Source organism: Prionailurus bengalensis, chromosome D4 (assembly GCF_016509475.1).
Source record: "Prionailurus bengalensis isolate Pbe53 chromosome D4, Fcat_Pben_1.1_paternal_pri, whole genome shotgun sequence".
In the NCBI taxonomy this organism is placed as follows: domain Eukaryota; kingdom Metazoa; phylum Chordata; class Mammalia; order Carnivora; family Felidae; genus Prionailurus; species Prionailurus bengalensis.
In genome coordinates, this window is record NC_057359.1 from 93,883,304 (window position 1) to 93,910,593 (window position 27,290).

Consider the following 27,290-nt stretch of genomic DNA (forward strand, 5'->3'; position numbering starts at 1 on the left):
TTTCTGTCTGTGTCGCTTGTTGACGCCTGCAGGGAGAGTGAAGAAGGGCAGGGGACAGGGGAAGATTCGAGAACAGCCAAGGCCCGCTCAGTCCTGAGCAGCGGCCGCGGGGCTCCCGGGGCCAGGGTCCAGCGCTCTCCTCAGCGGGCCGAGGGCGGTGTCGCGCCAGCGGCGCGTGCGGCAGGCGGTGAGCACGGAGCCCAGCGCCAGGCAGGCGGCCAGGCTGGCGAGAAAGGAGACGGGCCCGAGCGCGTAGACCACAGCCAGGTCCCGGGGGGCGAGCCGCTGCGCGCAGTGGCTGAAGGCGGCGTCCGTTAAGGCGGTCAAGGGTCTGAGCGTCAGGCGCCCTGGCAACACGCAGAGCAGCGTCTCGGCCTCTGCGGGACACAGGTGCACAGTCAGGTGGCGGCGGCGGGGACCGTGGCCGTGGTTCCCGGCCCGCCTACCCCCACCCGGAGGGCTCACCTGGCGCCGGCCGCGGGTGCCGGCGCAGCCAGGAGCAGAGCGGACGCAGGGCGCAGCCGCAGACCCAAGGGTTGCCGCGCAGGCGCAGTGCGCGGAGAGCGGGCAGGCCGGCCAGCAGTCCCGGCGCGAGCGCAGGCAGCTCGTTGTCCTGCAGGTTGAGCGCGTACAGCAGCGGGAGCGCGCCCAGCGCCGCCGGCTCCAGGCGCGCCAGCCGATTGCCTGCCAGCGAGAGGGAACGCAGCGCGCGCAAGGGCGAAAAGGTGCCGGGCGCCAGCGCCTCCAACTGGTTGGCGCTGAGGTCGAGCTGCTGCAGCGCGCCCAAGCTCCAGAAGGCCCGCGCGTGCACCCAGCGCAGCCCGTTCTCGCGCAGGTCCAGGCGCAGCAGCGTGTCAGCGCCCACGAAAGCGCCGGGCGGCAGCGCGCGCACACGGTTATGGTCCAGCAGCAGCGCGCGCACGCGCCGGCTCAGGCCCGCAGGCACGGCGGGCAGCGCGCGCCTCGAGCAGTTGGCCTGGCCGCCCGGCGCGCACGCGCACGCCTCCGGGCAGTCCGGGGTGCCTGGGGTTCCCGAGGCGGCGGCCGCGGCCGACAACTGGGCCCAGACTGACCACGGCGACAGCAGCAGCAGCAACATCGGCGACGGCCGCCGCGAGAGAGAGGAGAGGCTCCGCATGGGGGCAGAGCTCAAGGCCTGCTGCCCGTGCGTTCACGTAGCCAGTGCGTCTTTGCCGCGCCTGCACAAATATTAATTCTCCAGCCCGAGTGCCGGCAGTTCCTGTTCCACGGCTGGTCCCCGCGCCCAGGGCGGGGGCTGGGCGGATAGCCAGCACCCTGCGCTGCCAGCCACCTGTCCCGGAGCCGGGCTCCTCTTGGCTCTGTGCCAGCTGCGGGGTGAGAAGCCCCACCTCTCCTCTCCTGGGGTATCCACCACCCTGTGCCCCCCTTGAGGCCTAAGCCGCTGGATGACCCCCCCACACACACACCCATCAAACTCATGGATGCCACGCATGGAATGGGACCCAGGGGCCTCACTGCTCACTCGTCCATGCCTGTCTCCTGCCCAGCAAAGTGACCCTAGCACACACACAGTGGGCCCCCTCCCCGCACCCCCCGTACAGGGAAGGTCCCATCTCCATAGTGGATGTTTGGTGGGGTCAGGAGTACGTGATGGGAGCCTGAACCCAGGGGATAGGCCATAGGGTGGAGCGGGGACTGCATACCTGGAGACCGTCATGTCTGCCCTACCTGGCCCTATGAGGATTCTCCTAGAACCTCAAGGAGACAGTGTGGGTAGGGCACAGGCACCAGCCCAACTTCTCCAGTCAAATGCTGCTCCCTCTGGAGTCACCAGAGTTGCACATCCTGTCCTGGGGTTTTCCGGGGTGGGGGTGGGGTGGACAGGGGCCCAGGAGCCATGCCAACTTCGTGGGGCAAGGCAGCAGGACGATGCCGGGAGGAGCTAGACGGAGGCCATGGCAGGAGGAGATGGAAACACCAGGGCTGTGGCTCCTGCCCTGAAGGGCAGACAGCGGGCACTTGTGCAGGCAGCGCACACTCGCGCGCGCACACACACACACACACACACCCGCCATCCAAGATGAAGGAGATGACCTAGGTGCACGCAGACCCCTCCCCACCCCTTCACGCAGCCGCACAGCGGCTCTAGGAGGAGCCCGCAGAGAGGACAGGGCAGAAGCACTAAATACCGTTTAATTCTCTTACCCTAGGCTGCCCGCAGCCCTACTCAGGTGGGGGGGTGAGAGGGGACGGCTCCTCTAGAGTCAGAGTTGGGGCCATCGGGTCCATGGGGATGGTTATGAGGCCGTGAGCCTCCAGGGGAGGCATCAGGGAGACCTCCAGGTCAGGGTCCATGAGGTGGGACTCCACATGCACTGTGTGCAGATCCGTGTGATCTTCCTGGACCCCGAAGTGCCCCACCATCCTGCACGACACGGGCTGGGTCAGGCTTGTTGCAGGCAGTCACCAGCACGGGCTCCCGAGGACTTAACCCCCTCCCAGGGCAGGCCTGGCTCTCAGGTCAGTGCCCCTGATGCATCTGTGACCACACCTCCCAGTGGGGCAGGAGCAGGGGCACAGCTCACCCGTGGGGTCCTCCCTTGAGGTTACTCACCTGCTGTCCATGTGTCTGCGGGAGGCATGTTCATGTCTGGGGGACAAAGGAAGGTGTGAGTCCTGGAGCAGGGGAGCTGGCCCCCAGGAGCCCAGAAGTGCCCCTCCCGCACCCCACCTCTTCACAGCCCAGTCCGGGAAATAGCGTTCCCCAGCTCTGGCTGACATCTCACCTGGGGCAGAGGCCCCTCTCCCAGCAGGGCCCCGTGGCCCTCACCCACCCTGCCCGCCCCGGGGCCTACACACCTCTTGGCTCGCATGGCACCAATTGCCACGATGACGAGGGCACAGAAGCAGCTGGCACCAACGCCCGCCAGCACCACCAGCAGGGCAATGAGGGCCTCGCGGCTGAGGCCGAGGCTGCACTCACAGTACGTTCCAGCTGCAGAGACAGGGCCCGTGTGGCCGAGGGGCCCTCGTCACCCGCCAGTGGAGGGCCCCCGGGGCCGCCCCTCACCCCAGGAGGGGCCCTGGCTGGGGCGGGGTTCAGGGACGGGAGGAGGCACCTGCAGCAGGGATGAGCAAAAGGGACAGACATATCAGGCCGAGAGGGCCGCCAGCCAGGCAGGAGTCAGGCTGGGGACAGGGGGCCATGTCCAGCCCCCAACCCCACCACACACCTCTGGATGGAACCCATTGGAAGGCGCTGACCTCACAATAGGGCTGTGGAGCAGGGTGGGGTGGTGGGGGGATCGGGGGTCTGGGAGGTGTGTGGGGGTGGGCAGGGCTTCAGCCGGAGCTTCACTTGAACTTCTGTGTGGGAGCAGAGGAGACCTGGGCAGGCAACCCCCGGGGTGAAGCGGGTAGGGTGGCTGGGGGCCTGGGAGCTGCTCCCCAGTGCCCTACTGGATCCAGCCTCAGGGGATGGTGCATTACAGGGAAGGGGGTGGAGATCACCCTTAGGCTCTTGGGATAGTGGAGACAATGACCCGGAAACCCTGGGGGGCCCTCAGCAGACAGCGGGAGGCCTGTTTCTCAGGGACTGTGACAGCCCAGGTGAGGCCTGGGCCCCAGCTGACCTATGCCACCATCCTTCCCCCAAGGCTTGCCAGGAGCAGGGGCCAAGAAGGGGCAAGGCATGGGCCTGTGCTCGCTGCCCTCCCTTGCACTGGCGGTCTTGGGGAGGATCCCGCCCCCAGCTCAGCAATGCCGGAGGCCGGAGGAACGGCCAGGCTCTCCAAATCCCCCAGGAGGTGGGGGCGCTGCCCACAGGCCCTCCCACAGCCACAGCCGCTAGGCGCTTCTGGCTGAGAAAAGGCTACAGGTAGCATCTGAGGCTCCCAATCTGTATCATTTATCAGAGCCCCCCTGCCCTGCCCTGAGGGCTTCTTCCTCTGCATCTTCCTGCCTGAGGGACTTAGCTGCAGGCTGGCATCGTGGGACTTAACCTCAGCCTCCTCCCTGGCCTCGCCGTCCAGAGGCCTCCTCCCTCCTCCCCTAAGGACCTAGGCCAGCAAACCACACAGGCAGCAGGGGGAGTTGTCCCACACCACGGATGACCCCACAGGGCACCAGGGGCAAGGGTGCAGAGGGGCCCTGGCCGACTCCTTGTCACTGGGGACCTCCCTGACTCCTCTGACACAGGCGTCTCCTCCTAGTGTTGAACCCTCCTTGGGGACCAGCTAGCAGTTTCTGGGACGCCTCTGTGCCTGTTGTGTGATGCTGTGACCCAAGATGCAGCTTTTTTGTTTTTCTCACATTTTGTTAACAAACCAAGTCCAAAGGGACGCGTGCCTGTGCCCAGGAGCTGCCCCGCTGCCCCGCCAGACCCGTCTAGCCGGTTTGCATCCGGGTTAGGATGACGGAAGTAAGCTCAGCCCCATGCCAGGTGACCTTCCGCCTGGAGGGAACGGTGGGTGTCAGAGCCTTCTGGGCCTCCAGCACGACTCAGAGGAAAGCGGGAAGCCCCTCTCCTAGTGACCACGGCACAGCAGCCTTGGCGGTGGGTGGAGCCCAAGTGAGGCAAACACTGGCTCGCCAGAATCCTGGGACCGCTACGGCCACGTGCCTAGTCCTACCGCTCGTGCTCCAAACCCGTGGCCGACAGGACACCCTGGAGTGAGAGGGGGTCCCGTCAAGGACTGATACCAGGGCCCCAGGGGAACAGGTCAAAGTGGAGAGGTGGGGGCAGCCACTAGAAGACAGCCTGGCGGAGGGGGCTGCCCAAGGGTGTCTGGGGGCAACAGGCATGACTCCAGGCCTGGGAAGGCACCCGGGTGGGCGGGAACAGGACGCCGGAGGCTCGTTCCAAAGGGCCTTTGTTGCCCAGGAGGCTGGCACCGCCAGCCAGCACGGAGCCTCCTGCACCGCAGGCTGTGGTGCCCAGTGCTTCTGAAGACCTCCAGCCTGCGTCCAGCCAACGCCCTCCCCTGCCTCCCGGACCTCAGGGGCTGGGGGTGGTGCCAGGACCCCTCATGTGCCCCAGGGACGTCCACGTGCCAGGACCGTGGGTCTGGAGCCCGGTGACAGGTGTGCAGGCAGGGCTGGGCCCGGACACTCGTGTGTTTCCCCGCACCTGCTCCCAGGGAGCCAGGCCCTGCTAGGCTGAGCTGGAGAGGCCGCTGTGAAGGGCAAACCCGGACCACACGCCCACGATGGGCCCACAAAGCCACCAGGACAGGGAAAGGATAGAGAACCATTTGCTTTACTCTGCACTCCGGGGGCCGGGCAGGGGCACGGGGGGCACCCCCCCCAGCCACCCTCCCTCCGTGGGGACGTCGCGGGAAGGGCGCGGTGGGCGCGTCAGCTGCAGCTCTTGGGCAGGCGGTAGACGCCGGCTGAGTAGACCAGCTGCTGGTCCCTCACCTTCTTCTGCAGGAAGCCCTGGAGCTCCTGCAGGTCGATCTCGGCCAGCGCGGGGCCGGTGACCACGAACATGCGCAGCATGCTGTAGATACGCTCCAGCGACAGGCTCTCCAGGTTGGTCAGCATGGCCTGGATGTACGTCCAGAAGAGCTGGGGACACAGAGGCCAGGCCGGCCGTCAGGCCACCCTCCCGCGCGGCCACCGCACCAGAGGCCGAGCCAGGCCCCCGCCCCCGCCCCCGCCCCCGGCCGCACCAGCAGCTCCTCCTCCTTCTGGTCGGCCTGGGAGGCCATGCCGGAGTCGCTCTCGTCGTCACTGTCAAGGAGCACCATGCTGTCCCGGTCCTGGGGCCGCTCCTCCTCCACCACAGAGAAGGTCCCGGCAGGCTCCTCCCGCAGCACTCCCTGCTGCAGCCACACGGCCATGCGCCGCCGCAGCAGGGCCACGGGCATCTTCACCACCTTGCTCAGCTCCTCCAGGGTCCAGCTGGCTGCACGGGGCGGCCGGGAACACCAGCCACTGGGCCTCGTCGGCCAGCTCACCTCCCCAGGGGGCAGCCCTGGGAGGCCAAGTCCCGCCCCCAACCTCCACCCCCCCACCCCCCCCACCCCCCGGCCACACGGAGCAGTGCCTGGCACTGGTCCCCCCCCAGGAGGCAAGGCTGGGGCAGGCCAGCCAGGAGCCAGTGGGTTCACCTTGGTCCTGGAAGTAGAGCAAGACCACCGCCTGCACGGGAGTCACTGCCACAGACAAGGTACGATCGGCCAGCTCCACGTCCATGGTCACCAGGCCCAGGGTGTGCTTCCAGCTGAGGGTCCGCATGGCCTGAGGAGGGCCGCAGTCAGCACGAGCAGCCCGGGGGCCCGGCTGAGCCCAGCTGAGTGAGACTCCGCCACCTGGCACCAGGTGACAGAAGAGCTCCCTCACCGCCCCCCGCCCCCCGGCAGTGGGCAGCAGGGTGGATAGAAGACAGGGCTCCACTTCCCACGCCCTCCACTACCACGATCTGATAGGACTGAACAATGAGGGCTGCTCGTGAGTTAACGGTGTCTGAAAGACGTCCAACATCGTAACCCCCAGGACCTCAGAACGTGACCTGGGTGGGAGACGAGGCCACTGCAGACGGGCCTAGTTAAGACAAGGTCATCCGAAGTACAGCGAGCCCTGACGTAGCTCGGTCAGCACCCTTGCAAGAGGGAAGACAGTGTGAAGACAGGCAGAGACGGCAGGGATGCAGCCACAAGCCGAGAAACACCGAGGGTGGCCTGCAACACCAGATGCTGGGGAGGCGGAGGGACCCTCTCCCACAGCCTTCGGAGGCGCACAGCCCTGCGGACGCCCTGACCTCTGCTCTGGCCTCCAGAGTGGAAAAAAGATCTCCGTTGTTGCAAGCACCCGCGTCATGGCACTTTGTTATGGCAGCCACGAGAAAGTGACACATTTTGGTCCCGGGAAGGGGGTGCTGCTGTAACAAATTCCCAGAAGTGTGAGTCTACGGAGCTGGGTGACAGGCAGAGGCTGGAAGAGCTGTGGGCTGCATGCCTCTAAGAGCCTGAATTGCCCCGGAGAGACTGTCGGCAGGGACACGGCCAGGAAAGCCACAAGAGGTGTCACGAGGAGGAAGAGGCCACGGCAAACTGGAGACAGTGTGGCTCTGCTATGTGTTGGCAGGATCCTGTCTGAGCACCACCCTGCTGGGCAGAAAGCACACCCCAGCACGATGAACCAACACTGAGCTGAGGAGACTCCGCAAATGTGGGAGGGATGGCCTCGCAGTGGCAGCAGGGGTGAGGCGGCGGGGGGGGGGGGGAGCCAGCGCGAAGGCAGGGGTGCTGCTCTTCTCTGTATGCTCTAGAGACAGAGCCGAGAGGGCGCCAGAGACCCGAGCTCTGACGTGGGAGCCGACCAGCGTCCTCAGAAGAGCCAGGACAGACTGGGCGGTCCAGGAAGGGGGTCTGTGAGGGCCCATGGCCAAAGGCCTGGACGACTGGGAGCTGTAGGGAGGACGAGGTTCCTGAGAATTTTACGGCGACCCGGACTAAAACGGAGAGACGGCCAGCTGAGGAGGGCTCAGCGGGAGAACTGCAGTACAGTGGCCCGGCCTGGCAGGGTGGGCAGACAGAAGACAGCCTTGAACCCAGAGCAGTGCCTCCACTGGCCTTTGGACTTGCTTTGAGCCTGTGACCCCCCTCCTTCCTTGAGAAGTCATCCTCTCAGAACGGAGGGGTCTGTGCCACACCTCGCAGGCACGCTCTGCTTTCCCAGGCTCGCAGCTGGAGAGGGACTGCCCTCGACGAGCTGCGCTCGGTCTCGCTCCTGCCCGATTCAGATGCTACTCAGATACCAAACTTTGAGGTGTGGGGTGATGTAAACGTGGTGCTGGAATGGCTTAAGACTTCTGGGGATGTTGGATGAATGTGTTTTGCATGTGGGAAGCACATGAATTTGGGGCGGGGGGGGGCACAGGGTGGACTGTTATAGGTTGAACTGTGTCCCTCATAGTTAAGGATGTTAAAGTCCCAACCCCTGATAACTCAGAATGTAACTGCATCTGGACATCAGATTACCACACGTCAATTTGTTCAAGTGAGGTCATTCTAGAAAAGGGTGGGCCTTTAATCCAACATGACTGGTGTCCTTGTAAGAAACGTGGACACAAAGAGACACAGGGAGAATGCCATGTGACAACAGAGGCGGAGGTTGCGCTGATGTGGCCACAAGTCAAGTGATGCCTAGAGCCACCAGAAGCCGGAAGCAGCAGGAGGAACCCTCCCTCAAGCCTCTGGACAGAGTGCAGCCCTATGATCGATCCTGGACGCCCAGCTGCCAGAACTGACACGATACACCTGCACTGTTTTGAGCCCCGATCACGGCACTTTGTTGCTGACCAACACAAGGGAGTCTTCAGTAACCCCCTCACCCCCTCAGCTCCAAAGGAGGAGGCAACAGAGAACCCCACCTTGTAGGGGGGAAACGGAAGCAGAACCCACAGTTTGCCCAGGTCGCAAGCAGGAGGGCCACAGACAGGCTCTCCAGCTCCAAGCCCACGACCGTACAGCCACCACTGCAGCCTGCAGCGGGAAAGACGCAAGGCCACCAACAGAAAACACAAGCAAGGATACTCTGTGGGCTGTGTGGCCACCCACGTGTCCAACGTGATCCTCAGGCCAAGAGTTCTGGTGTGAGGCAGAGACACTGTGGCCACAGGTCCGACCTCCAGCATAGCCCCGGGGCCTGCTCCGCCACTCTAGTATCCAGCTGGAGTCAGGACAAAGCACGCTGAGGCACGGCCATCACATCAGGTGCATTAGGCCCGAGCAGAAAGGCATGGCTGAGCCATCCTCTGGGAAAGCAGCTTCTAGGGAAGCAAGCCAGGCAGTGGCAAGGCCGGGGCAGAGTCCTGGAAGTCGAATGCTTCATGAGCAATCTGGAGACTGCTTGGAGGCAGACGCCCATGGGGCACACACACAGCCCCCTGACTCTCTCTGGGGCGAGCCCGGTGCCCCAGCCCCCAGTTCCGAGATGTCAGAGGGTAGACAGTGGAAGAGAAGCCCGGGAAGGTGGGGCCACCCGGAGGCGCAGAGGGCAGAAGCGGCCCGGCCCCTCCCCCAGTGTGGGTGTGCACGCACACGTGCAGAGGCTCCTAAGGGACGAGGGGAGCAGAACGGGGGCTGCGCCCTCCTGTCCCGACGCAGAGGCGCAGGAGAGGTGTCAGCAGAGAGCCGCACAGGTGGGTCGCACCCAGGTCCCGTTGCACAGCCTGCTCGGAAGGGTCACCAGGTCAGGATGCAGCCCCCGCCTGCCACCGGAGGGAGGTGTGGCCCGTACCTTCAGCTTCTCGTACTTCTTGCAGTAGACCTCTAGGGCCTCCCTAATGTCCTCGGGGACCTCCAGCTTCTCGTCCTTGAAGGGAGGCCAAAACTCGCTGGACAGGATGACGGCATAGACCCCAAAAGGCGGCTGCTCCTCTATGGGCCGCTTCTCGTCCTCCTCGCGAATGTTGGCGTTGATGCGACGGGAGTCCGCCATGTCCTGGGGGGAGGAACGAGGTCTCACGAAGGCCCCGGGGCTGGGCTCAGGGTGAGGCCGGGCCAGGTGGGCGGGAGCCCCGCGTGCCCACCTTCAGCATGACCTCGCAGAAGTGCATGGGAGCCTCGCCAAAGCGCAGCTTCAGCAGCTCCACGTTGCGGATCTCCCTGGAAGAACGCATCTCTGAGGGGGCGTAGCGCGCCCCCACCCCAAGCAGCACCCGTAGCGGAGCGGGCACCCTCCCCCACCCGGCGCAGGGACACCCCAGGGGGAGAGGCGCGAAGCGCAGCTCCAGCCACCGAGACCCTGGACTCCGTCCCGGCTGAGGCCCGGGGGTTCCCGGGGATCTGGTTCCCCGAGCCCCTGGGCCTCCCCCCAGGCCTCTCCAGGGTGACGGCTGAGCACGGGTGCACCTCTCCGCCGGAGAGCAGGCAGCGGCGCCCCCTGCGGCCCAGTGGCGCCTTGCGGGCCTCACCGCTCAGGACTAAAGCTGAACTGGTGCAGGAGGCGGTCGGCCAGCAGCGAGCGGTACTCGTTGATGAACAGGTCCTTGCTGCCGTAGATGCTGACCAGCAGGCTGATGATGTCCGAGGAGCGCCGCTTGGAGCTGGACTTCCCTGCACGGCACGGGGACCGGCACCGATGGCATCTCGCAGGGACCGAGGAAGCACCATCCGTGCCCACGCAGGCCCCACCCTGCCACGCCCGTGAGGCCGAGGCCCAGGCCCAGATCCCAGGCGAGGGGCGGGGTGGGTAGTGCACAGGCCGCCTGGGAATCTGCTCTTCTGGCAAGCCGGACGGAGACACAGGCCACCGTGGGCCCACTCAAGCCAGCCAGAGCCCCCTGCAGTAGCGGGTCGGGGCGGGTGCTGACAACTGATCCCCTCAAGCTTTCGGGCACCTGTGGAATCAGACGCCTGCCTTGCTGGAGCGTCCCCCACAACCCAGAGCCAGGTGGGGCTGGTGGCACTGACCTGGATCGGCATCCACAGGGTCAGGGACCCAGTCCTCGGGCTCGCCAGAGTCATCCTCGCTGTCCTGACCAGTCTCCAGGCTCGCCGGGTCTGTCTTGGACAGCTCGACAGCCAAGTCCCCCGTCCCATCCGAGTCCCCCGTCAGCCCAGCTACAATCTGCCGCACCGTGTCCTCCCGCGTCCTGCCAGATGTGAGTACCGCTGGCCTTCACGGCACCTCTCTCCCTGTTTGTCCACACCACAGCACCCCACCTCACCCCGGCAGCCAGCACCCCCGTTGGCCACGTGCTTAAGATGGGTCCATCAAACTTTCTCTCAGAAAACAGTAATACTGATCATAATAAGATAAACCCCACCGTTTTCGGGAACGCCGAGAACTAAAATAATACGGGATCTAGGCCAGGGCCTTCCCAACCAAGAGGCAGCAGACGTGAGTCAGGGAAGCACCAGATGCCTCCCAGCCCCAGCCCTCAGCCTCTACTGTCCCGAGGGGTCTCCAGACAGCTGTGCCCCAGCACCCGCTCAAACACGTCCTCTGACAGACAGCCTGGGAGTCACTGCCGTTCATGCACAGGGGTCCCCTCCCCGCCCCGGCCTCAGCCTGGGTCTTGGTCAGTAAGCTAAAGCTGAGCCGGGGCCTCTATGGACTAGGAAAAGGGGATGGGAACAGAGAGCAGGGTTGCAGGGTGGGGTCCCCAGTGTTTGCCCATGGACGTGGTGGCACCCACAAGACGAAGAAGCCCGGGCCGTGGCCAGGTCATGTGGCCCAACAGGAGGGACAGAGTGTCCCTGGTGTTTTGGGGGCCACAAGGACCCACGGGGAACTTGGCTGCACAAATGGAGCCAGGAGACAAGGACCCCAGGTCCGAGCAGCAGCCTGGAGCTTGGCCGCGGGGCTCACCTCAGGTAGCGGCGAATGGGCTCACAAGCCACCTCCAAGATGACCATGGAAGGGTCGAGCACACGCAGTGCCTTGATGGCAGATATATAGAGGGTGATGATGTCGCACGTGTTGACCCCTAAGGCCAGTAGAAAGGACAGTAGTCACAGCAGCACCCAGGAGTTGTCCCTTGAGCGGCAGCGCCCTGGCCAGGTGGGTTTTTCGGCCACCACTGTGACCTCGCTCCCCAGGATACCACTGTGACCCACGGGACGCTGTCCCCCTTCTCCCCTAACTCTCACGTGCTTTCCCTGGAACTTTCCAAGGTCCGAGCCCTCCCCTCACTGGGTGGTCTGCCCCAGGCCACACCCATCACTTCCCAGGACTCTCTTCAAGGGAGGATGAGGCGGAGCTCCTAAGGACCGCACAGACCCACACCCTACACAGGCCCCTCGGCAGAGGAGACTGGCCTCTTGGGCAGCAGCTCAGGCACCTGGGTGGAGGAGCCGCGTCTCCAGGGCAGCCTTGAGAGACAGGAGCAGCTGCTGCCTCTGGTCAGTCCTTTCCAGGCAGTATTTGAGGTCCTCGATGGCTGGCCGGGAGTCTGGGAAGTCTGTAGGAAGAGTGTGGACCCTTGCGCACACACGTGCAAGCACGCACGTGCTGTGCGTGCAAGAAAGGACACAAGGTCGGCAGGGCCCAGACCCACTCAGCAGTGATGAGAAACACCGACCGCTAAGTGCTTCAGGCCGTCCCTGGGCGGTCATGTGCCCTCCAGCCCCCGCCCCGCCCCCGAGTGCCCAAGGACAGAGCAGGAGCATGAGGCCGCCGACAGGATGGGGGTGGACGCCCAGAAGCACCGTCTGGGGGCCCCACTGGCAGGCCCAGCTCTGCTTGGGACGCCACTGTCTGTCCTAAGTGCCCCTGACCGCCTGCAGGGTCTGAATGGCGAAGGCACGGGGAAGGTGGCCACTTCAGCGGGCAGGGGGCCGACCTCGGATGACGCTGAAGAGCTCCTCGATGCGTAGGCCGGCATAGATACGGTAGAAAAACCTCTGCACGTGGCAGCGCCACCGGCGCAGTGTGTTGCCAGCCTCCGGGGACGCGGGCCTGGCGGGGCCATCCTGCAGGAACACCTTGCCAAGCCAGCCGACCACCCTCTCGATCCACTGTCGGGAGAGCACAGGTGTAGGGAGGTGAGGAGCTGAATGAACCCCAGCCCGACGTGGAGCAGAGGCTACCCGCACTGCAGCCAGCCTTGGGGAGTCTCTAAGGCTCCTGGACACTGGGAGCACGTTGAAACCAGCAGGACAACGAGCCCAAAGTGGGCCTCCCAGGCCTCCCACCGATGTGTCCCCACACCCGATGAGCACCAGAGCCCAGGCTGATCTCTAGCAACAGTGGCCCTGATGCAGAGCGCGGAGAGAACGCTCACCTCTGACCCGGTGGACAGACACACCCTGGGGGCCACGTACCTGACTAGTCCCACCACGTGGGACAACGTAAGGGCCCTTCCGAGCACACGCGCGTAAACTTAATAGGCAAAACAGCCGCACAGAGCCTAGGATGCACACGTTCCCCCACAAACTACGCAGCCCCTGATGACAACATCCTGATACTCTACCGCCTGGGGGCAACACAGGTGCCCCGGCCAGGCCTCTGGGATCACACCCACTCCAGACCGCTGCTGTACAGACACTTGCTTTGAACCCCCACCACAGCTAATCTGCGCCCTGGGGCGCAGACACCAGGAAGCGGCGGAGAATGACATGTGGGAAGTAGGGGCAGGCTGGACGGTCCCCTGCGGTTGGGCCAGCACCTCCCCGGCTCTAGGGAGACCAGGGCAGAGCCCCAGGGCAGGGCCCCAGACCACGCCCCAACAGCACGGGCGCCCTGAGGCCCCTCAGCGGGACACCCCAGACCTCGGCACCGCCTCCAGCCAAGTGATTTCTCACAGACCTTGCCGAGCAGGTCACGGGCTCTTTCTTGCGGTCACAAGGGCAGGCCGGGAAGGGCCAGCTTCCACCCAGCACCAAGACAGCTTCATCCAGCAGCCAGGTCCTAGCTCGTCCAAGTCCCCATACTGCGGCTGCCTCTGAGACCACTAGGGTGTCAGGTTGGCCAGAAACCTGTTCTACAGCCCCCAGGGAACAGGGCCCGAGAGGCTGTCCTTACCTTGTGGAACTCTCGCAGGAAGGAGCGCTCGTACTCGCCCCGACAGCGGTCCTCCATTCTCTCCCTGGTCACCTGGTGCAGGGTGGTGGTCACAGCCTCCGCACTGACCCGCTCCAACAGACTCAGCCTGTGTCTGGAGGACAGCCCTGCTCGTGGAGCACACGGAGTACCCTGCCGCCCCTCACACCCAGCGCCCTCTGTACCGAAGGCTTCAAGGAAAAGCTGCTGGGGAGGACAGAGGCCTGCCCTCCCCAGTTGGCCCCTCTGCCCAGTCTGAGGCCCTGGCCTTGCCCATGTGAGGAGTGGGTGTGGCTCTCAGGGCTAAAACCGCATCTCCTTAAACACGGCTCTGAGGCAACAGCTAAGTGTATCACCGTCCTGACCACGTGAGCACAGACGCCACCAGTTATGCCGCTGGGTGCAGACCCCGGTCAGCGATGGCAAATGAACTCGAGAAAACGAGAGAGAACATTTCTGGGCACCCTGCATCTGGGATGAACCAGCAAAAGCCATCCAGGGCCTCCCTGACCCTCGCCAGCAACAGGGCCCCTCCCTCAGTCCAGCTAGAAGCCCCTCCCCCTTCCCAACAGCTGTGCTGCTGCCGCTCCACTCAACGTGACAAGATCATTACCAGCAACCACAAAGGATTAAAGGCTCACAGCTCCGAACCCAGCTTTAACGGCGACAGCAAAATCCTTTCCTCTTTAAAAGGCTGGAAAAGCAATCTGCTTGCCCAGCGTGTTAGCCTAATCCCCAACTTGTCTGGAAAGAATAAAAAAAGCAAGCCCACCTCTTGCAATTACAAGGGAGGATGAACACCATCCCTTCCCCAGGGAGCCTACAGAAGGCACAGCAGAATTCTACGTGGCCCAGAAAACTTGCAATCCCTAGGGTCTCAGAGTAAGCAAAGAGCGGAAACCCAGGGCTAGTGTGAGTGGCAGACACACACCTGTGTCCAAGACAAAACCTATAAATTCACAGCACGGGGATCCTGGGGACCCGCCCCTGGCCACACCCAGGACTATCCGGCAGAGACCCCACCCCCCACCCCACCCAGCCAGCTGGACCCAGGAAAGCCAGCCAGAGGCAAGAACAGAGGCGTGGCCACACGGGCGCGAGTACTCACAGGACCTGGCTGAGCTGGTGAAACTGCTCCAGGGCCTGGCGGCACCAGCACTGCTGCTTGTCGCTGCCGCATCCCGCACACAACGGGCTCTGCAGAAGCCGGTAGTACCGGCGACGGGCATACCTGCTGTCCAATTCCCCCTCTAGTTCTGGGTCTGTGCCCCCTTCCCCCTTCCTCTTACTCTGCATGTAGACTCTCAAAAAGCGCCCATAGAGGCGCTGAATCATCTCCTGAAAGGTTCTGGGAGTGGAAAAGAACAGGACGCCCCGCAAGGTGGTGTGGACTTTTTCCCGCAGCCCCTGAGCGCCTGCGCCCATCAGCAAGCCCAGGCGAGTCCATTTTTCCAGCAGCTCTAGACTATGCAGGTAGGGATCCAGGCGGCTCTCCAACAGGCCAAAAGCGTCAAGGAGAAGCAGAAGGCACTGGGGCTCGTCTGCACAGTTCTCACGCTGGGAGATAGTATTCCAGAACTCAAGGGAGATGTTGGCCTGCAGGTCGTTCTGCAGCACCTCTACAAACCACTCCTCCAGGACCGAATGCAGACCGTGGGCCCTCAAAACCTCCACCGCCGCCCGGAGCTCCTCCTCCTTTGGCGGCACCGCACCGCTGGTCCGGGAGGACGCCTGGAGTGCAGGGAACCGTGAGAAGGGGACACAGAGTAGCGGTGGGAAGGGCACTGACACGCGGGGAGAAGCGGGGAAAGGGACAGAGCGGAAAGGAAGCTGCGGGATTTCCGCTACCCCTCGTCCACGACCCACGGATGCTTGGCCGACGCTAGGGAAGGGCCGCCTCGGCAGCGGAACGAACCCCAGGGTGGACGTCCTAGTAAAGCGCGCAGGGTCCCCGGAACCCCGCGCGGACCCGCTGCCCTCTTCCGGGGCCTCACCAGTCCCAACGCGGCCGGCGGCACCAGCCCGGTGCTCACGGTGTTCCAGGCCACCAACAGTTCCTGTGCAGGCCCGGGGTCGCCGTCTCGCACCGCCGTCGCCATCTGCGCCCACCAGCTCCCAGGGCTTCGCGGCGCGGCGCGCGGCGATGACGCACACGAGAGGCGCGCCGCGGTGACGTATCGGAGGGCGCGCTGTCGGAAGGCAGCGCGCAGGCGCGAACGGCGAGGAGCTGGCGGCGGTTGGAGTGGTCGCGGCCCAAGCGGCGACCATGACCCAGCAGGGCGCGGCGCTGCAGAATTACAACAACGAGCTAGTAAAGTGTGAGCGGCCGCGCGGCGGGGTCTGCCGGGCGGGCTGGGAGGGCGCGGGGCTCGCCGGCGTGCAGGCCGAGGCAGTAGCTGGCCCGCAGCGCGCGGCCGAGTGCGGTGCACGGTCCGTGCGTGGGTGTCTCGGCTGGGAAGGCGCCGGTGGCCGTCGGACCTGCCCGGCGCACGGCCGCTCTGTGGCACGCACCAAGCCCTGGGTATCTGTGGAGAGAGCCAAGGAACGAATGGCTAGAGCACGCACTGCCGCCCGGGCGCCACGCCCGCTGGTCCCGTGCGGTGCTTTCTCTAACCCCGAGAACCCCTGGGCGGTCGGAGCCTGGCCTGGCGGCGGTGGAAGGTGGCCGAGCCAGCCCCGGGCCTCCCGCCACCCTCTCCTCCTACACAGCAGTGGGCTCCAGAGTGGCGGGGGTGCTGCTGTCCTTCCTGCCCTGGGTCCACAGCGCCTGCCCCGCTCGGCCCACTGTAGGCATCGAGGAGCTGTGTCAGAAGCGAGAGGAGTTGTGCCGGCAGATCCAGCAGGAGGAGGATGAGAAGCAGCGGCTGCAGAGCGAGGTGAGGCAGCTGACAGAGAAACTGGCCCGAGTCAACGAGAATCTGGCGCGCAAGATTGCTTCTCGCAACGAGTTTGACCGGACCATCGCAGAGACAGAGGCTGCCTACCTCAAGGTGGGGCTCGGGGCCGGCAGGGAGCCTGCATGCCTGTGGCCTGCGGGGGGTGGCCTGGGGGCACCCACGGGCAGAGGCGACAGGACTCCAACATGGTCAGGACCGCTGTGGGATGACAGTGGGGCTGTCAGTGGGGCCCGGCACGCCCCGAGTCCTGTCCTGTGCGCCGTAGTTTTACGGCTTGTCCCAGACCACGGGCAGAGAGTGGCAGCAAGGGCCAGAGCTGTTCTCGTCTGGCTTCCCAGGGTGCGAGGAGGGGGGCTTTGGGCTAAAGGCCCTGCTGACCCTGTCCGACCCTCCTGTCAGGGGCTTCCTGTCCCTGCTTCTGCCCCAGGCTTGGCACCGGCTTGGTAGGAGCAGAGCTGGACTGTGCGAGCCTTCTGACGAGAGGGATAGTGACAGCCGTCTCGTGTCCCCGTTTCCAGATCCTGGAAAGCTCGCAGACTCTGCTTAGTGTCCTGAAGAGGGAAGCCGGGAACTTGACCAAAGCCACAGCCACAGCCTCGGAGCACAAGAGCAGTGGAGGCAGGGAGAGCTGAGGAGGCCATTGGTGGGGAGGGGCCTGCCTCCCACGTCCCTCAGTGGCTCGACCCCCAACAAGCCTGTCTTCAAAGCGTCTTTATTCTTCGTGGTAGCAGCTGCCTCCTTTCACTGTCTCGGGTGCCAAGAGGCAGTTGCCCAGCTTCACCTGCCCCAGGTGACAAGTACAGCCCTGGGTGCAGCCCACCAGGTGGGGGTCCTGGCCCTGTACTCATAGGACATGGGAAGGACAGGCTCTGGGTGAGTTCCGCTCGGGGCGGAGGTCCCCTCACCCCCGCCCTGGGCTGCCAGAAAGACCCTGCTCCCTACTTTCACCAGCACGGCAGCCACCTCACCTCGGTGCCCAGGCCAGGGGAGCAGGGGAGGGGCTGGGGCCCACCCCCTCAGAGCTTGCCCTGGTGGCCTATGACTGTCAGTAAAGATTGTCTTTGTGAAGGTAGCTTACTGCCTGTGTCCTGTGTCCTGCGTGTGGGGCATGGGACTGCTGCACAACCCCAGAACCAATGTGAGCCCAGCCGTATGGCTTCTTGGCAGAGGAGGGCCTGGAGTGGCTTTCCCTGTGACAAGCCTTGTTGGCTTTGGGGACAGAGTTGAGGGTACCCTTGAGCATTCCCTGGGACCTTGTCACCCACCCTTTCTCCCCACCAGGGCTGCTGGCCCCCTGCCCCCAACTCCAGCACTTAGCCTCCCCGTTGGGTGGTGTTCTGCCTGTTGGTCTTGGTCTGTGCGATGCCCTATTCCCCAGCACAAGGCCTGGCCCAGGGAGACGCTCTCCAGCCAGGGCTGTGCCCCAGCTCCAGGATTCTAAACTTTGCTCCAACCCCACAGCACCACCACTCCCCACTCTCCCTGGTCCCACCGAGCGTGCCGACTTCCAGCCTCCCACGCTGCCTGGGGCCCAGCCCTCCACCCCGAGTCCTCTCTGGGACTGTCTCTGTTGGCCAGTTAGCTCCTATGGGGGTCCCTGCAGCTAGGCAGGTCTGAGAAGCATGTATTGAGAAGGTCTGGAGAAACCTGGGCCCACTCCACCCAGAACACTAAAAGCACCCTTCTCCTTCCCAAGTTTGGCCAAGCAGCATTTCTCACGGGCTTGACTCTTCGGGAGGGATGTAGTTGCATCCGTTGCCTGGATTACAAGCAGCCCCAGCTCCCCAGCTCCAAGCTGAGCAGGCAGTTCTGTGTCTCCTGTTGCCTCTTGGATTCTGCTGGGTTTTCCTGCCAGCCGTTAGCACTGACTCCAGGGAAGTGGTCTGCCTCCTACAGCCTTGCTGCAGGCTCCTGTGGGTCAGGTGGCTTTCCAAGCCACACAGGAGGCGAGATCCCTGAGGTTCCGCCCGCTCCTCGTCCCCTCCCAGGCGCTTGGCCTTAAAAACGGCTCTGGTCCAGCCAGAGTACCAGACCCCAGAGAGCAAGCCCAAAGTGCTCCTCCCCCTACAGCTCCCACTGTGTCAGCCCAGAGACCAGAAGTGCTCACGGGGGTCCCTCTTCCCCCAAGGGGGTGGCTGGGAGGGGAAGCAGGGCAGGCGGGGCTACGGGAGCGAACGCCTGGACCGCCAGACAGCAACGTGTGGGGGTGCCACACAGGACTACCCCATACCCAGGCACAGATGTCCTGGCTGGGCTCCCGCTGTACCTTCCTCCTCGCTGCCAGGGCCTCGATGGAGCCCCACAGACCCCACCCCTGCTCCCTGCTTCTTTGGCCAAGGACCACACAGGGAAGGCAGAGGAGGCCTTGTCCAGTGGTATTTATTGAATCCATCATTAGAGGCAAGAAAAAACTTGCCGTTCATCACAAACGGGGCGAGTTGAGGTCTGCAGTTGGGGGGTGTGGGCTGGGAAGGGCTGGAAGTCCCACAGAGGACAGGCCGCCAACCTAGCCCTTCACACATGCACCAGACACCTGCTGGCATGGTGTCCAGCGGGACCCTGTCCATCCTCCACAGGCAGTGCCCCCAAACCAGGGCTGCAGAGTGAGACTCGGCCTCAAGGGAAGCAGGAGACCCCGGCGCCCTAGGCTCAGGCCAACCCCAGGAAGGGAGGGTGGGATATGGCAGGGCAGAGCCCAACAGGGCAGCGAGAGGTGGGGGGTGCAGAGCGAGGGTGGGCTTCTGGGCACTGCCCGGCTCCCAGGGCTCAGCCTTGGCCATCCTGGCAGGGCTGGGGTCAGAAATAGAGGGCTGGCTCACTTCGGAAGTCTGAGAGGTCGTTCTGACTGGCAGGGGTGAGCTGAGAGAGAGGGACAGAGAGGGAGCCAATGGGACTCATCCAGGCATTAGAGACACCCCCCACCCCGGGCCTTGGGTGTTGGCCCTCCCAGCCGCACCCCTGCTCACCATGACCTCCTTGGGTGTGGGCTCCACCTCACTCGGAGCCTGCTCCAGTGTCTGTTCCTGCCATTTACTGAAGGCCACAGAGTGTTTTGGAGTGTAGCCGGACAGGCCTGTGGGCCAAGAGGCACATGTGTGAACGTGTGGCCCAGCTACCCACTGGGCCGCCCATTCCCACACGTGGGCACTCACCTGAGCTGCCGTCCGGCAGGTGAGGGCTCTCGGGCCCCACGCTGTTCACAAAAGTGGCTCGGGGCAGGAACAGCGGGAAGGGCTTCTCCACCACCCCATCTGAGCTGGACTCCTCCTCCTCCTCCTCCTCCTCTCCGTCCTCCTCCTGGGCCTCAGCCTCCTCCTCCTGTGCTAGCGAGCTCTCAGGAGGGTACTCAAATGTGGTCTGCAGGTGCTTGTCATTGAAGGAGATCTTCATCTAAGGACAGGAGGTACATCAGCAGGGCTCTGCTGCCTGGCTACCAGGGGTTACTCCAGCCAGGCTGAGCCGGGCACAGTGACCCTGGAGGCACGGTAGAGGTTGGCGGCCCCAGGCAGGTAGCAGAACGTGCCATCAACCCTTCAGAACTGAAAGGTGGGGGGGCTGCCCCTCATCGGAGACCACTCCTTTACCGGCACCCTACAGGCCCGGGCCACAAGGACCCCAGGAAGGTTGTTCTGGCTGCCCATGCAACCCAGGGCCAGTGTGTCCAAACACCTGCCTCCCAGACCCCACCCATCCCCTTCTCCCCCCAGGCCCAGGGTCACATCACCTCGGGTAACCAACCCTGCCCAGGGACCAGACCTTAGCCAGCACCAGGAGCCCAAAGTCTCAGTGTCTCTAGAAACTTCTATGGCAGCTCCTAGGATTGAAGGGCTGCCTTCGCAGGGGAGCACCAGCCACCTAGAGGCTCTATGGCAGGAGCAGGGTCTAAGTGAGACGGCACTCGGGGGGCCCACCTACTCGGGTGCCCTACCTCCTCAGCCACCAGCAGTGTGTTGTTGGCTGGGGTCTCTCTCCAGGACCGAGTTCACATCCTGGCTTGCTAGGCACCCGAATGACGCTTCCTGCACAGCTCAGCATGGACCAGTGCTGCTGGGCAGGACGGGGCACACACCTAAGGCCAGGCCCCCGGGGCGTCCATGAGGTGACAAAGCAGGGTGGGCTGGCACATGCCAAACCCCGGGGGGGGGGGACACCAAATGCCATCACCCCGTTTTACAGACCAAGTCAGAATTAGACCAAAACTGCACCCAAGTGGGGGTCGCGCTGACCCTTTCCTCCCATCTGGGCTGTCCACTTGGCGCTTGTCTACCCTGCCCACTCTGCAGGCTGCAGAATTTCATGCCTGAGCAAATCCTCTTTTCTCCCAACGGCCTCAGAGTGCAGACGAGGCTGCTGGTGTGGAGAGGAAGCGAGGCGCAAGCAGGATGGCAGATGGACCCTCGCACTCCCTGACCCAGGACTCCACTCCCCACTAAAGCCACAGGCCCACCAGACTTGCTCAGCAGGGTTCGGCCAGGCCCAGCAGGTTGGTAACGAATACGAGAGGCACCAGCCTGCAGCAGATGGGAGCGGCCCTGCAGGAGCCCGAAACATTAAACTCCTGAGCACAAGACTCCAGCAGCCAGCTCAAGTTCCCCTCCTCCCCTGGAAGGAGCCGGAGGCAGGAGCTGGGCCCCCAGGCAGAGAACCATGGGGCCCAGTGACAGCAGGACATGCAGGGGCCTCACAGGAAAGCTGGACTCGCAGCCTGGGCAGCGGAGGGGGCCCCGGCACTGGCCTCAGGGGGCAATGCCAGGCTGAGCGAGTGTCCCCAAACAAGGGCACATGCTCCAGTCGCCCCCTCCCACAGCCACACGCGCACCCCCAGCCGCACACAGCCACCGGCACCCCCAGCTCGCGTGCTTCCCATCTCAGTGTGGTTCACACACAGACCTGCTGGGCGAATCTCAGGCCCAGGCCCAGTCAGCTTTGCCCCAGCCAGCGGCACAAACGAACAGTCGGGGACAAGAGCAGATGAGTGCAGATCACCCAAGTCAGGCAAAACCAAGAGATACTTGCTCCCGTCGCTTGAAGGCACACTGTTCCTCAATCTGCCTGGTCCCCACAGCAGGCCCCACCCAACCCTCCAGCTGCCACCCCCGCCCCAAGCCTAGCAAGACAGAGGCCTAACCCAGGGGCCTGCCCCTGACCCAAGGCCCCACAGTGACCAGGGCGTCCAGTCACCCCTGGGTACACAGCATTGTCCCCAACGACCCTGAGCCCTCCAGGCCCATCCCCCACCACCGAAGACACAGGAAGGGCTGGCTGCCAGGGCCCGGCCGGATTAGCGTGCCCTCATTAGTCCACATGACCAGCTCCTAGCAGGGAGACCGAGGGGGCTGGGCTCGCACAGGCACTGAGCCTGGCACGGCCTGGCCGGGCAGGGGCGGGGCGGCGCTCACAGGCCACTGTCTGCGCCCAGCTGGGGCCCAGGGCTTGGGTCACATCCGCCTCCCTTCAGTCTCCACACTCCATGGCCTGGTGGGGCTCACAGGCCTCCTTGTGGGTGCAGGTCTCTGAATCACAAGACACCCTGTGACAAATGCTGCTGGGGAGGGCCAGCCTCCAGACCCCAGGCAGATGGGCCGGGCGTGGCCAGGGGCTGGCACTTGCACGCACCTGGCTCTTGGGGACTTTGCCCTCTGTGCCAAGTGCAGTCGGCAGGTGGGTCTTGGGTCGGCCCACCTTCCAGCTCTCACAGGCCCTTTGTCCCCCTCACCCTGCCCTACCTGTGCACACCCAGCTCGGGTTACCGAAGGGCGTCCACCCTGGACTCTGGTCGGGGAGCCGGGTTCAACCAGTCCCCCTGCTGGGGGTGAGCACCCGCCCTGTCCTCACTCCCTGGCACACGCCTGCCTCCTCCTATCCCCCACTCAGTCTGCGTTCTCGGGACAACGGGACCACCCCACACAGTCTCTGCCGAAGCTCCCACACTGCTTCCGGATGCCCCAGCCCAAGGCAGACCCTCTGGCGGTGGGGAAGCTGAGTGAAGCAGGGTCCAGGCCTGCCCAGTGGCACCTGGGCTGTAGGAAGAACATGAAGGGTGGGTGCCTACAGGAAGAGCTGGGGGTGGGGGGGGGGACAGGTAGGAAGCGGGGGAAGGAGGGCGGAGGGGACACAGCCATGACACATCGGTGGTGGCGGGCACAGCGTTCCACACCGGCAGGGAAGCAGGTGACTGGGGCAGCCGCACCACAGGTCTGGGGACTGGAGCGAGGCTGAGGGCCAAGCCCCGGCCAGCCAGACTGGGGTGTCTGGGTGGCAGTTACTCCCTAAGGGAGGGCAGATGGCCTAGGGTGTCATAGATTGAGCCCTGGGGACACTGACACACTCAGGCTGGGCAGAGAACCAGAGGGTAAGGAGGGGAGGAGGGCAAAGGCGAGGGGAAGGAGCCGCCAGAAAAGCAGGAACCTGGCCAGGTGGCACCTCACTAAGGGGAGAGGCCCTCAGCACCAGCCCACCAACCCCGAGGGAGGCAGGTGTGGAGAGCAGCTGGACAGTCCCACTCAGCAGCACAGCCTGGGGGCTGGGGCAGAGGTGAGAGGGGGCATGGTCACGATGCCCCCCAGCAGCCAGTCCCTGCTTGGCCATTAAGGGAGGGACAGATAGGGCATCAGCAATTCTGCCAAGAGACAATCAAGTAGAGACGCCCCCCAATCCCCGGCAGGCCTCCCAGGCACAATGGCACGCTGGGTGCGCCCACCACCAAGACAGGGCTATAGCCCTCCGAGGCCCAGCAAGGTCACAACACCCTACACGCACCTGCCAGCTCAAGGGCAGGCTGTCCTGACAGTCCCCCTGCAGAGCCATACCTCACCTGCCCCCTGGAAGACCCCAGTACCTCCCAGCACTACCCGGGTCAGCCAGAGGGCCCCAAGGTCCCACTAACCTCCAGTCCACTAAGTCCCTAGTCAGGATGGAGGCAAACTGGACAAGGGCCCAAACCACAAGCTGGCTGGAGTGGTACAGGTGAGGGCGAGGTCCCGCAGCCCAGGGCCTGGAGGGATGGCCGGAGGACCACCAGGGAACGGACGAGACACAGGGGACAGCCCGAGCCAGCGGACTGCCCCGAAGGACCGGGCAGCCCCACACCTCTGTCCCACTCAACAGGAGCTCTGGCTCTTCCTGCCAGGCAGCTGGTGCGGGGGTGGGGCAGTGCCCACAAGGAGGAGTCACCTCCAGTAGTCACGCTGCTCTGGCAGGGCCCTGGTGAGGCCACTCGGCTTGCCAGGCATCATCCATCTGGACCCCCAACTCCCTCAGGCTGGCATGGAGACCAGGCCAGGGCCTGCTTCCTCCCAGCACTTCCTCCCGCCCTTCTCACCCCAACCCTACCACGCAGGACCCCCACAGCTCTTTCCCCAGCTGGGGCCAGATGAGCTCTAGAGGCTCTAGAAGCAGAAACCAGCACTCAATTCCTGCCCCACAAGCTCCACGACCTCCTGCCACCCTCAGGTTCCCCATCTACAAAGTGGGGAACTGTTATCACCTCCACTTCTTGGGGCCAGAATGGACAGGTACTGCCTCCTAGAGTGTAGGGTCAAAGGTCAGGAAGCAGGAACGAGGGGGAGGGGTGGTTTAGAGCCTGGAGGTGGGGTTGATGACTGTGTCTAAGGGTAGGAGGGAGGGTGGGAGAGCTGTGGCACTAGAGAGAGGGTGAGTCAAGGTCAGGCAGGCAGGACGGGCCCTCCAGAAGTACGAAGGGAGTTGGGTGTGGATGCCTGTCTCAGCAGATGGAGACGGCAGGAGCACCGATGCCCTCACCCAAGGAGCAGGGCGCGATCACGGAGGAAGACAAGTCCAACTCATGTCAGAGGGAGGAGGTGGCTTATGTGATTGGACGACCAGCAGGCATCGGTGGGGAGGGGGGGTGCTTCCGTGGACATAAGGCACATCACCACCCCCATCGCCCAAGGCAAGTGAGGCCAATGGCGGAAGTAGCTTCAAGGGTGAGCCTGGAGATACCACTGGCCGACACGGAAGCTCGCCAGGCACCGTCTCGGTTCCAGGGGAAGACACGTCTGCCCCATGCCTGCTGAGGGGTGTCATGTGGGGCTGGCCTTGGAATTTGCCCCAGGGCCAGACACAGGTGCTGGAATGACCAGGAAGAATCTGAGGAACTTTTTGTGTGTGTGTGTGTGCCCAGAGGGTTCCGGGTCGCTGAGCAGCTGGGGACTGAGGCTCCAGCAGGGCTCCTGGTCTTGCACCTGGGTCTCTCTGTCTGAGGCCTGTCCTCCCCCATGAGAGGGAGAGTCTACACTGCTCCTAGCAACACACCCGGCCCTGGCACACACACTAGGAGTTCAATAAACACTTGCATGAAGCCTGGTCCTGCTGAGCACCAGGGCAGCCTGCCTTCTGCGGAGCTGAGAGCCGCCCCCCCCCCCCCCACCCGCCCCACCGGCCCCCAGCCACTGAATAGCTCCCAGCGCTGTGCCCCTAGGCTGACGGTGGGGTAGGGATCTGACCACACCCAAATCACAGGTCTCCTGCCCCTTCCCACTTCTGTCCTGGCACCTTTGGCCCACGTAGGCCAGGACTCCAGAAGACCACAGCAGGCTACACCCTCAAGGCCAGGCCGGAGTGGAACCAGCAGGCCCAGGACTACTTCCTGCAGCTGGACCCCTGATGAGACAGGTCTGCCCTGCCAATTCCAGACGGAGCCGCAAGAACAAAAAAGCAGACACGGTGCTGGCTGGACCGACCCTCCTCGCCAGCCTTGCGAAGTACACCATCAGCAAGCTGTCTTCTCTGGGTCATTAGGGCTCTACTGGAACCCAGACCAGGGATCTCCCCCAGCCCAGCCCCTCCAGGAGCATGCATGGCCACCCAGCCCCAGCTCTCCTCTGGTCCACACAGAAGCCATCCCCCAGCCAGGCCAGTTGTCCTGGGAAGTGGGCACCTGCTACACCCACAGCTCTCTCTCCCCCGCGCCCAGCCAGCACCCCTTCCCCTGTGCCCCCCGCTGACCTTCTTTCTGGAGGAGCCGGCCTTGGTGAGACAGGATTTCTCCAGGGCCAGGTAGCCACCGATCACCTCAATCTCATGCACGGTGGGATAGCGCTTCTTCAGTGAGGTCCCCAGGGCAGCAGGGGTCTCTGACAAGCTGCCTGCCTCCTCCTCCTCCTCCTCCTCCTCCTCGGCCTCCTGTGGCCCGGGCTCCCCGTTGGCCTGCAGGGACCCCGGCTTCCTCTTGGGCACCACGGTGAAGGTGTTGCCACCTCGGTGATGGAGCCCTGACGGGTGCCCAGGCCCGGTGGGGTGCGGGTGATACCAAGGAGGTCCCCCGGCTCCCGAGCAGGGCAGTTTGGCTTGTTGAGGGAACTCATCCTCCGAGTCCACCTCATCAATGAAGGTGACAGGCAACCCTGGCCTCCCAGGCTCCCCACCATCCTTGGCCAAGCTGGAAACCCCGAGGCCCTGGGCAGGCTTAGCTTCTGCAGCGGCTAAGGGACACAGGGGTGGTGAGGGCAGCCTCTGCCGCCTAACAGCCTGGTTCACAAGGGTGGTAGCTGGCCTGGGGCACTCCCCCTCGTCGACCCCCAAGGGGCTCCTCCCTCCAGCAGGCACGCTATCCCTTGCAGGCACCAGCTGGGCTTCGAGCTCCAGGCGTTGGGAGGCCCAGCCAACCTCTCCCTCTGGCAGTCCCCCCACCTGCCTCCCTTCAGGAGGAGGGGCCCCAGAGGCCTTGCGCTTAGGGATGAACATGAAGGAGTTTCGGGAGTTCACACGGAGGCTGGCCAGGGCCCGGGCCTGGAGGTCCCCAGCGGGGATTCGATCCATGTCTGGCTTGGAGGCTGGCCGTATCTCGAAGGAGTCATTGGCGCTGGTGGCCGCGGAGACCCGCTGGCGCTGGCTGGGAGTGGCACTGGCAGAGTTGGTCATGGGCAAGGCCAGGGACGCGGCTGGAGTGGCACTGGGGGTCCCGGGGCTGGGGGGCGGGTGGACAGGGGGCTCCCCCGACTCCACCTTTGGCTTCCACTCGCCCGGCCCAGGCGCAGAGCCCGCGAGGCCGTTGGCAGCACCCGCCCGGGGCCCGGGGGCCGCAGGCCCGTTGGGGAGCGGGCGAGGGCCAGCGCTGTGGTGCAGGCCCCGAGGGTGGACGGTGAAGGAATTGCTGCCGGTCTTCTGCAGGAAATCGCTGCGCCGCGTCCCGGGTCCTGTAGCGCGGCCCTCGGGCTCGAAGCGGGCGGCGCGCTCGCCCACGCGCGGGGCGGCGGGGCCGGGAGCCGGCTGCGGGGGCGGCGGCGGGGGGCGGCCGCGTTCCGGACTCCCGCGGCGGAGCGGCGCGGCCGGAGCGTCGAACTTCTGGAGCAGACGGCTGACACGGCCGGGTGGCGGCGGCGCCTCATACACGAGCACCTCGGCTGCGCGGATGCGGGCGGCCGAGCCAGGGCTAGGGTCCGGGCCAGGGTCCGGGCCAGGGCCCGCAGGCTGGAAGCCGGGAGCCGACTCGATGATGAGGATGTTGTCGGCGCGGATGGTGCGCACGCCCGGCACGCGGCGGTACAGCTCCAGCAGCTGCTGCACCGGCCGCGCCCCCGCCGGCCCCTCGCCCCCGCCGCGCCGCGCCCCGCGCCGCCGCTCCGATTCGAGCCGCATGAACGGGTTCTCGCGCAGCGGGCCCAGGCTCTCGGCCAGCACGAGCCGCTCGGCCGCCGGCCCCGAGGGCTCCGCCGCGCCCGCCTCGGCCCCGGCCCCCGCGCCCCCGCCTAGGGCAGCCAGCTTGGCCCGCTTACGCTCTAAGATCTCCCGTTTCCAGGCGGGCATTGCGGCGCGGGGCCCCGGGCCCGGCCGCCCCAGGCCGGCCATGCTGCGGAGCGGCCGCCGGAGCCAGCGCGCGCCGGGAACTGCGGCCGCCGCCCGGCGCCGGCCTTCTCGCCGCGGCCACGCCCCCCGCCCGCCGTCTACGGCGGGGGG

General features: G+C 64.9%; 5 protein-coding genes across 6 annotated transcripts; 1 reads left to right on the top strand and 4 right to left on the bottom strand.

The window, feature by feature from the left end:
* Window positions 1-1,701, bottom strand: LRRC26 (leucine rich repeat containing 26). Its single transcript, XM_043567115.1, has 2 exons — window positions 466-1,701; window positions 1-377 (listed from the first exon to the last, which is right to left on the bottom strand). Exons 1-2 carry the CDS (start codon window positions 1,136-1,138, stop codon window positions 88-90), a joined length of 963 nt encoding a protein of 320 aa, XP_043423050.1. The 5' UTR covers window positions 1,139-1,701; the 3' UTR covers window positions 1-87.
* A 456-nt stretch (window positions 1,702-2,157) lies between these two features.
* On the bottom strand, window positions 2,158-3,241 carry TMEM210 (transmembrane protein 210). Its single transcript, XM_043567117.1, has 4 exons — window positions 3,102-3,241; window positions 2,842-2,977; window positions 2,597-2,632; window positions 2,158-2,407 (listed from the first exon to the last, which is right to left on the bottom strand). The coding sequence occupies exons 1-4, from the start codon at window positions 3,187-3,189 to the stop codon at window positions 2,206-2,208; spliced, it is 462 nt and encodes a 153-aa protein (XP_043423052.1). The 5' UTR covers window positions 3,190-3,241; the 3' UTR covers window positions 2,158-2,205.
* Window positions 3,242-5,221: 1,980 nt separating this feature from the next.
* ANAPC2 (anaphase promoting complex subunit 2) lies at window positions 5,222-15,625 on the bottom strand. The gene is made up of 13 exons (XM_043567102.1): window positions 15,471-15,625; window positions 14,585-15,207; window positions 13,459-13,591; window positions 12,278-12,452; window positions 11,777-11,896; window positions 11,305-11,422; window positions 10,404-10,585; window positions 9,905-10,046; window positions 9,521-9,596; window positions 9,229-9,432; window positions 6,096-6,225; window positions 5,655-5,890; window positions 5,222-5,550 (listed from the first exon to the last, which is right to left on the bottom strand). The coding sequence occupies exons 1-13, from the start codon at window positions 15,573-15,575 to the stop codon at window positions 5,338-5,340; spliced, it is 2,457 nt and encodes an 818-aa protein (XP_043423037.1). The 5' UTR covers window positions 15,576-15,625; the 3' UTR covers window positions 5,222-5,337.
* A 37-nt stretch (window positions 15,626-15,662) lies between these two features.
* Window positions 15,663-17,445, top strand: SSNA1 (SS nuclear autoantigen 1). Of its 2 annotated transcripts, none has more exons than XM_043567121.1 (3): window positions 15,663-15,794; window positions 16,267-16,466; window positions 16,801-17,445. In XM_043567121.1, the coding sequence occupies exons 1-3, from the start codon at window positions 15,743-15,745 to the stop codon at window positions 16,918-16,920; spliced, it is 372 nt and encodes a 123-aa protein (XP_043423056.1). In that variant the 5' UTR covers window positions 15,663-15,742; the 3' UTR covers window positions 16,921-17,445. The 2 variants fall into 2 exon arrangements, with proteins under 2 accessions (XP_043423056.1, XP_043423057.1); XM_043567122.1 differs by having other exon boundaries at window positions 16,892-17,445.
* A 1,289-nt stretch (window positions 17,446-18,734) lies between these two features.
* On the bottom strand, window positions 18,735-27,239 carry TPRN (taperin). Its single transcript, XM_043567103.1, has 4 exons — window positions 25,341-27,239; window positions 19,526-19,763; window positions 19,340-19,446; window positions 18,735-19,232 (listed from the first exon to the last, which is right to left on the bottom strand). Exons 1-4 carry the CDS (start codon window positions 27,180-27,182, stop codon window positions 19,170-19,172), a joined length of 2,250 nt encoding a protein of 749 aa, XP_043423038.1. The 5' UTR covers window positions 27,183-27,239; the 3' UTR covers window positions 18,735-19,169.
* Between the last annotated feature and the right edge of the window lie 51 nt (window positions 27,240-27,290).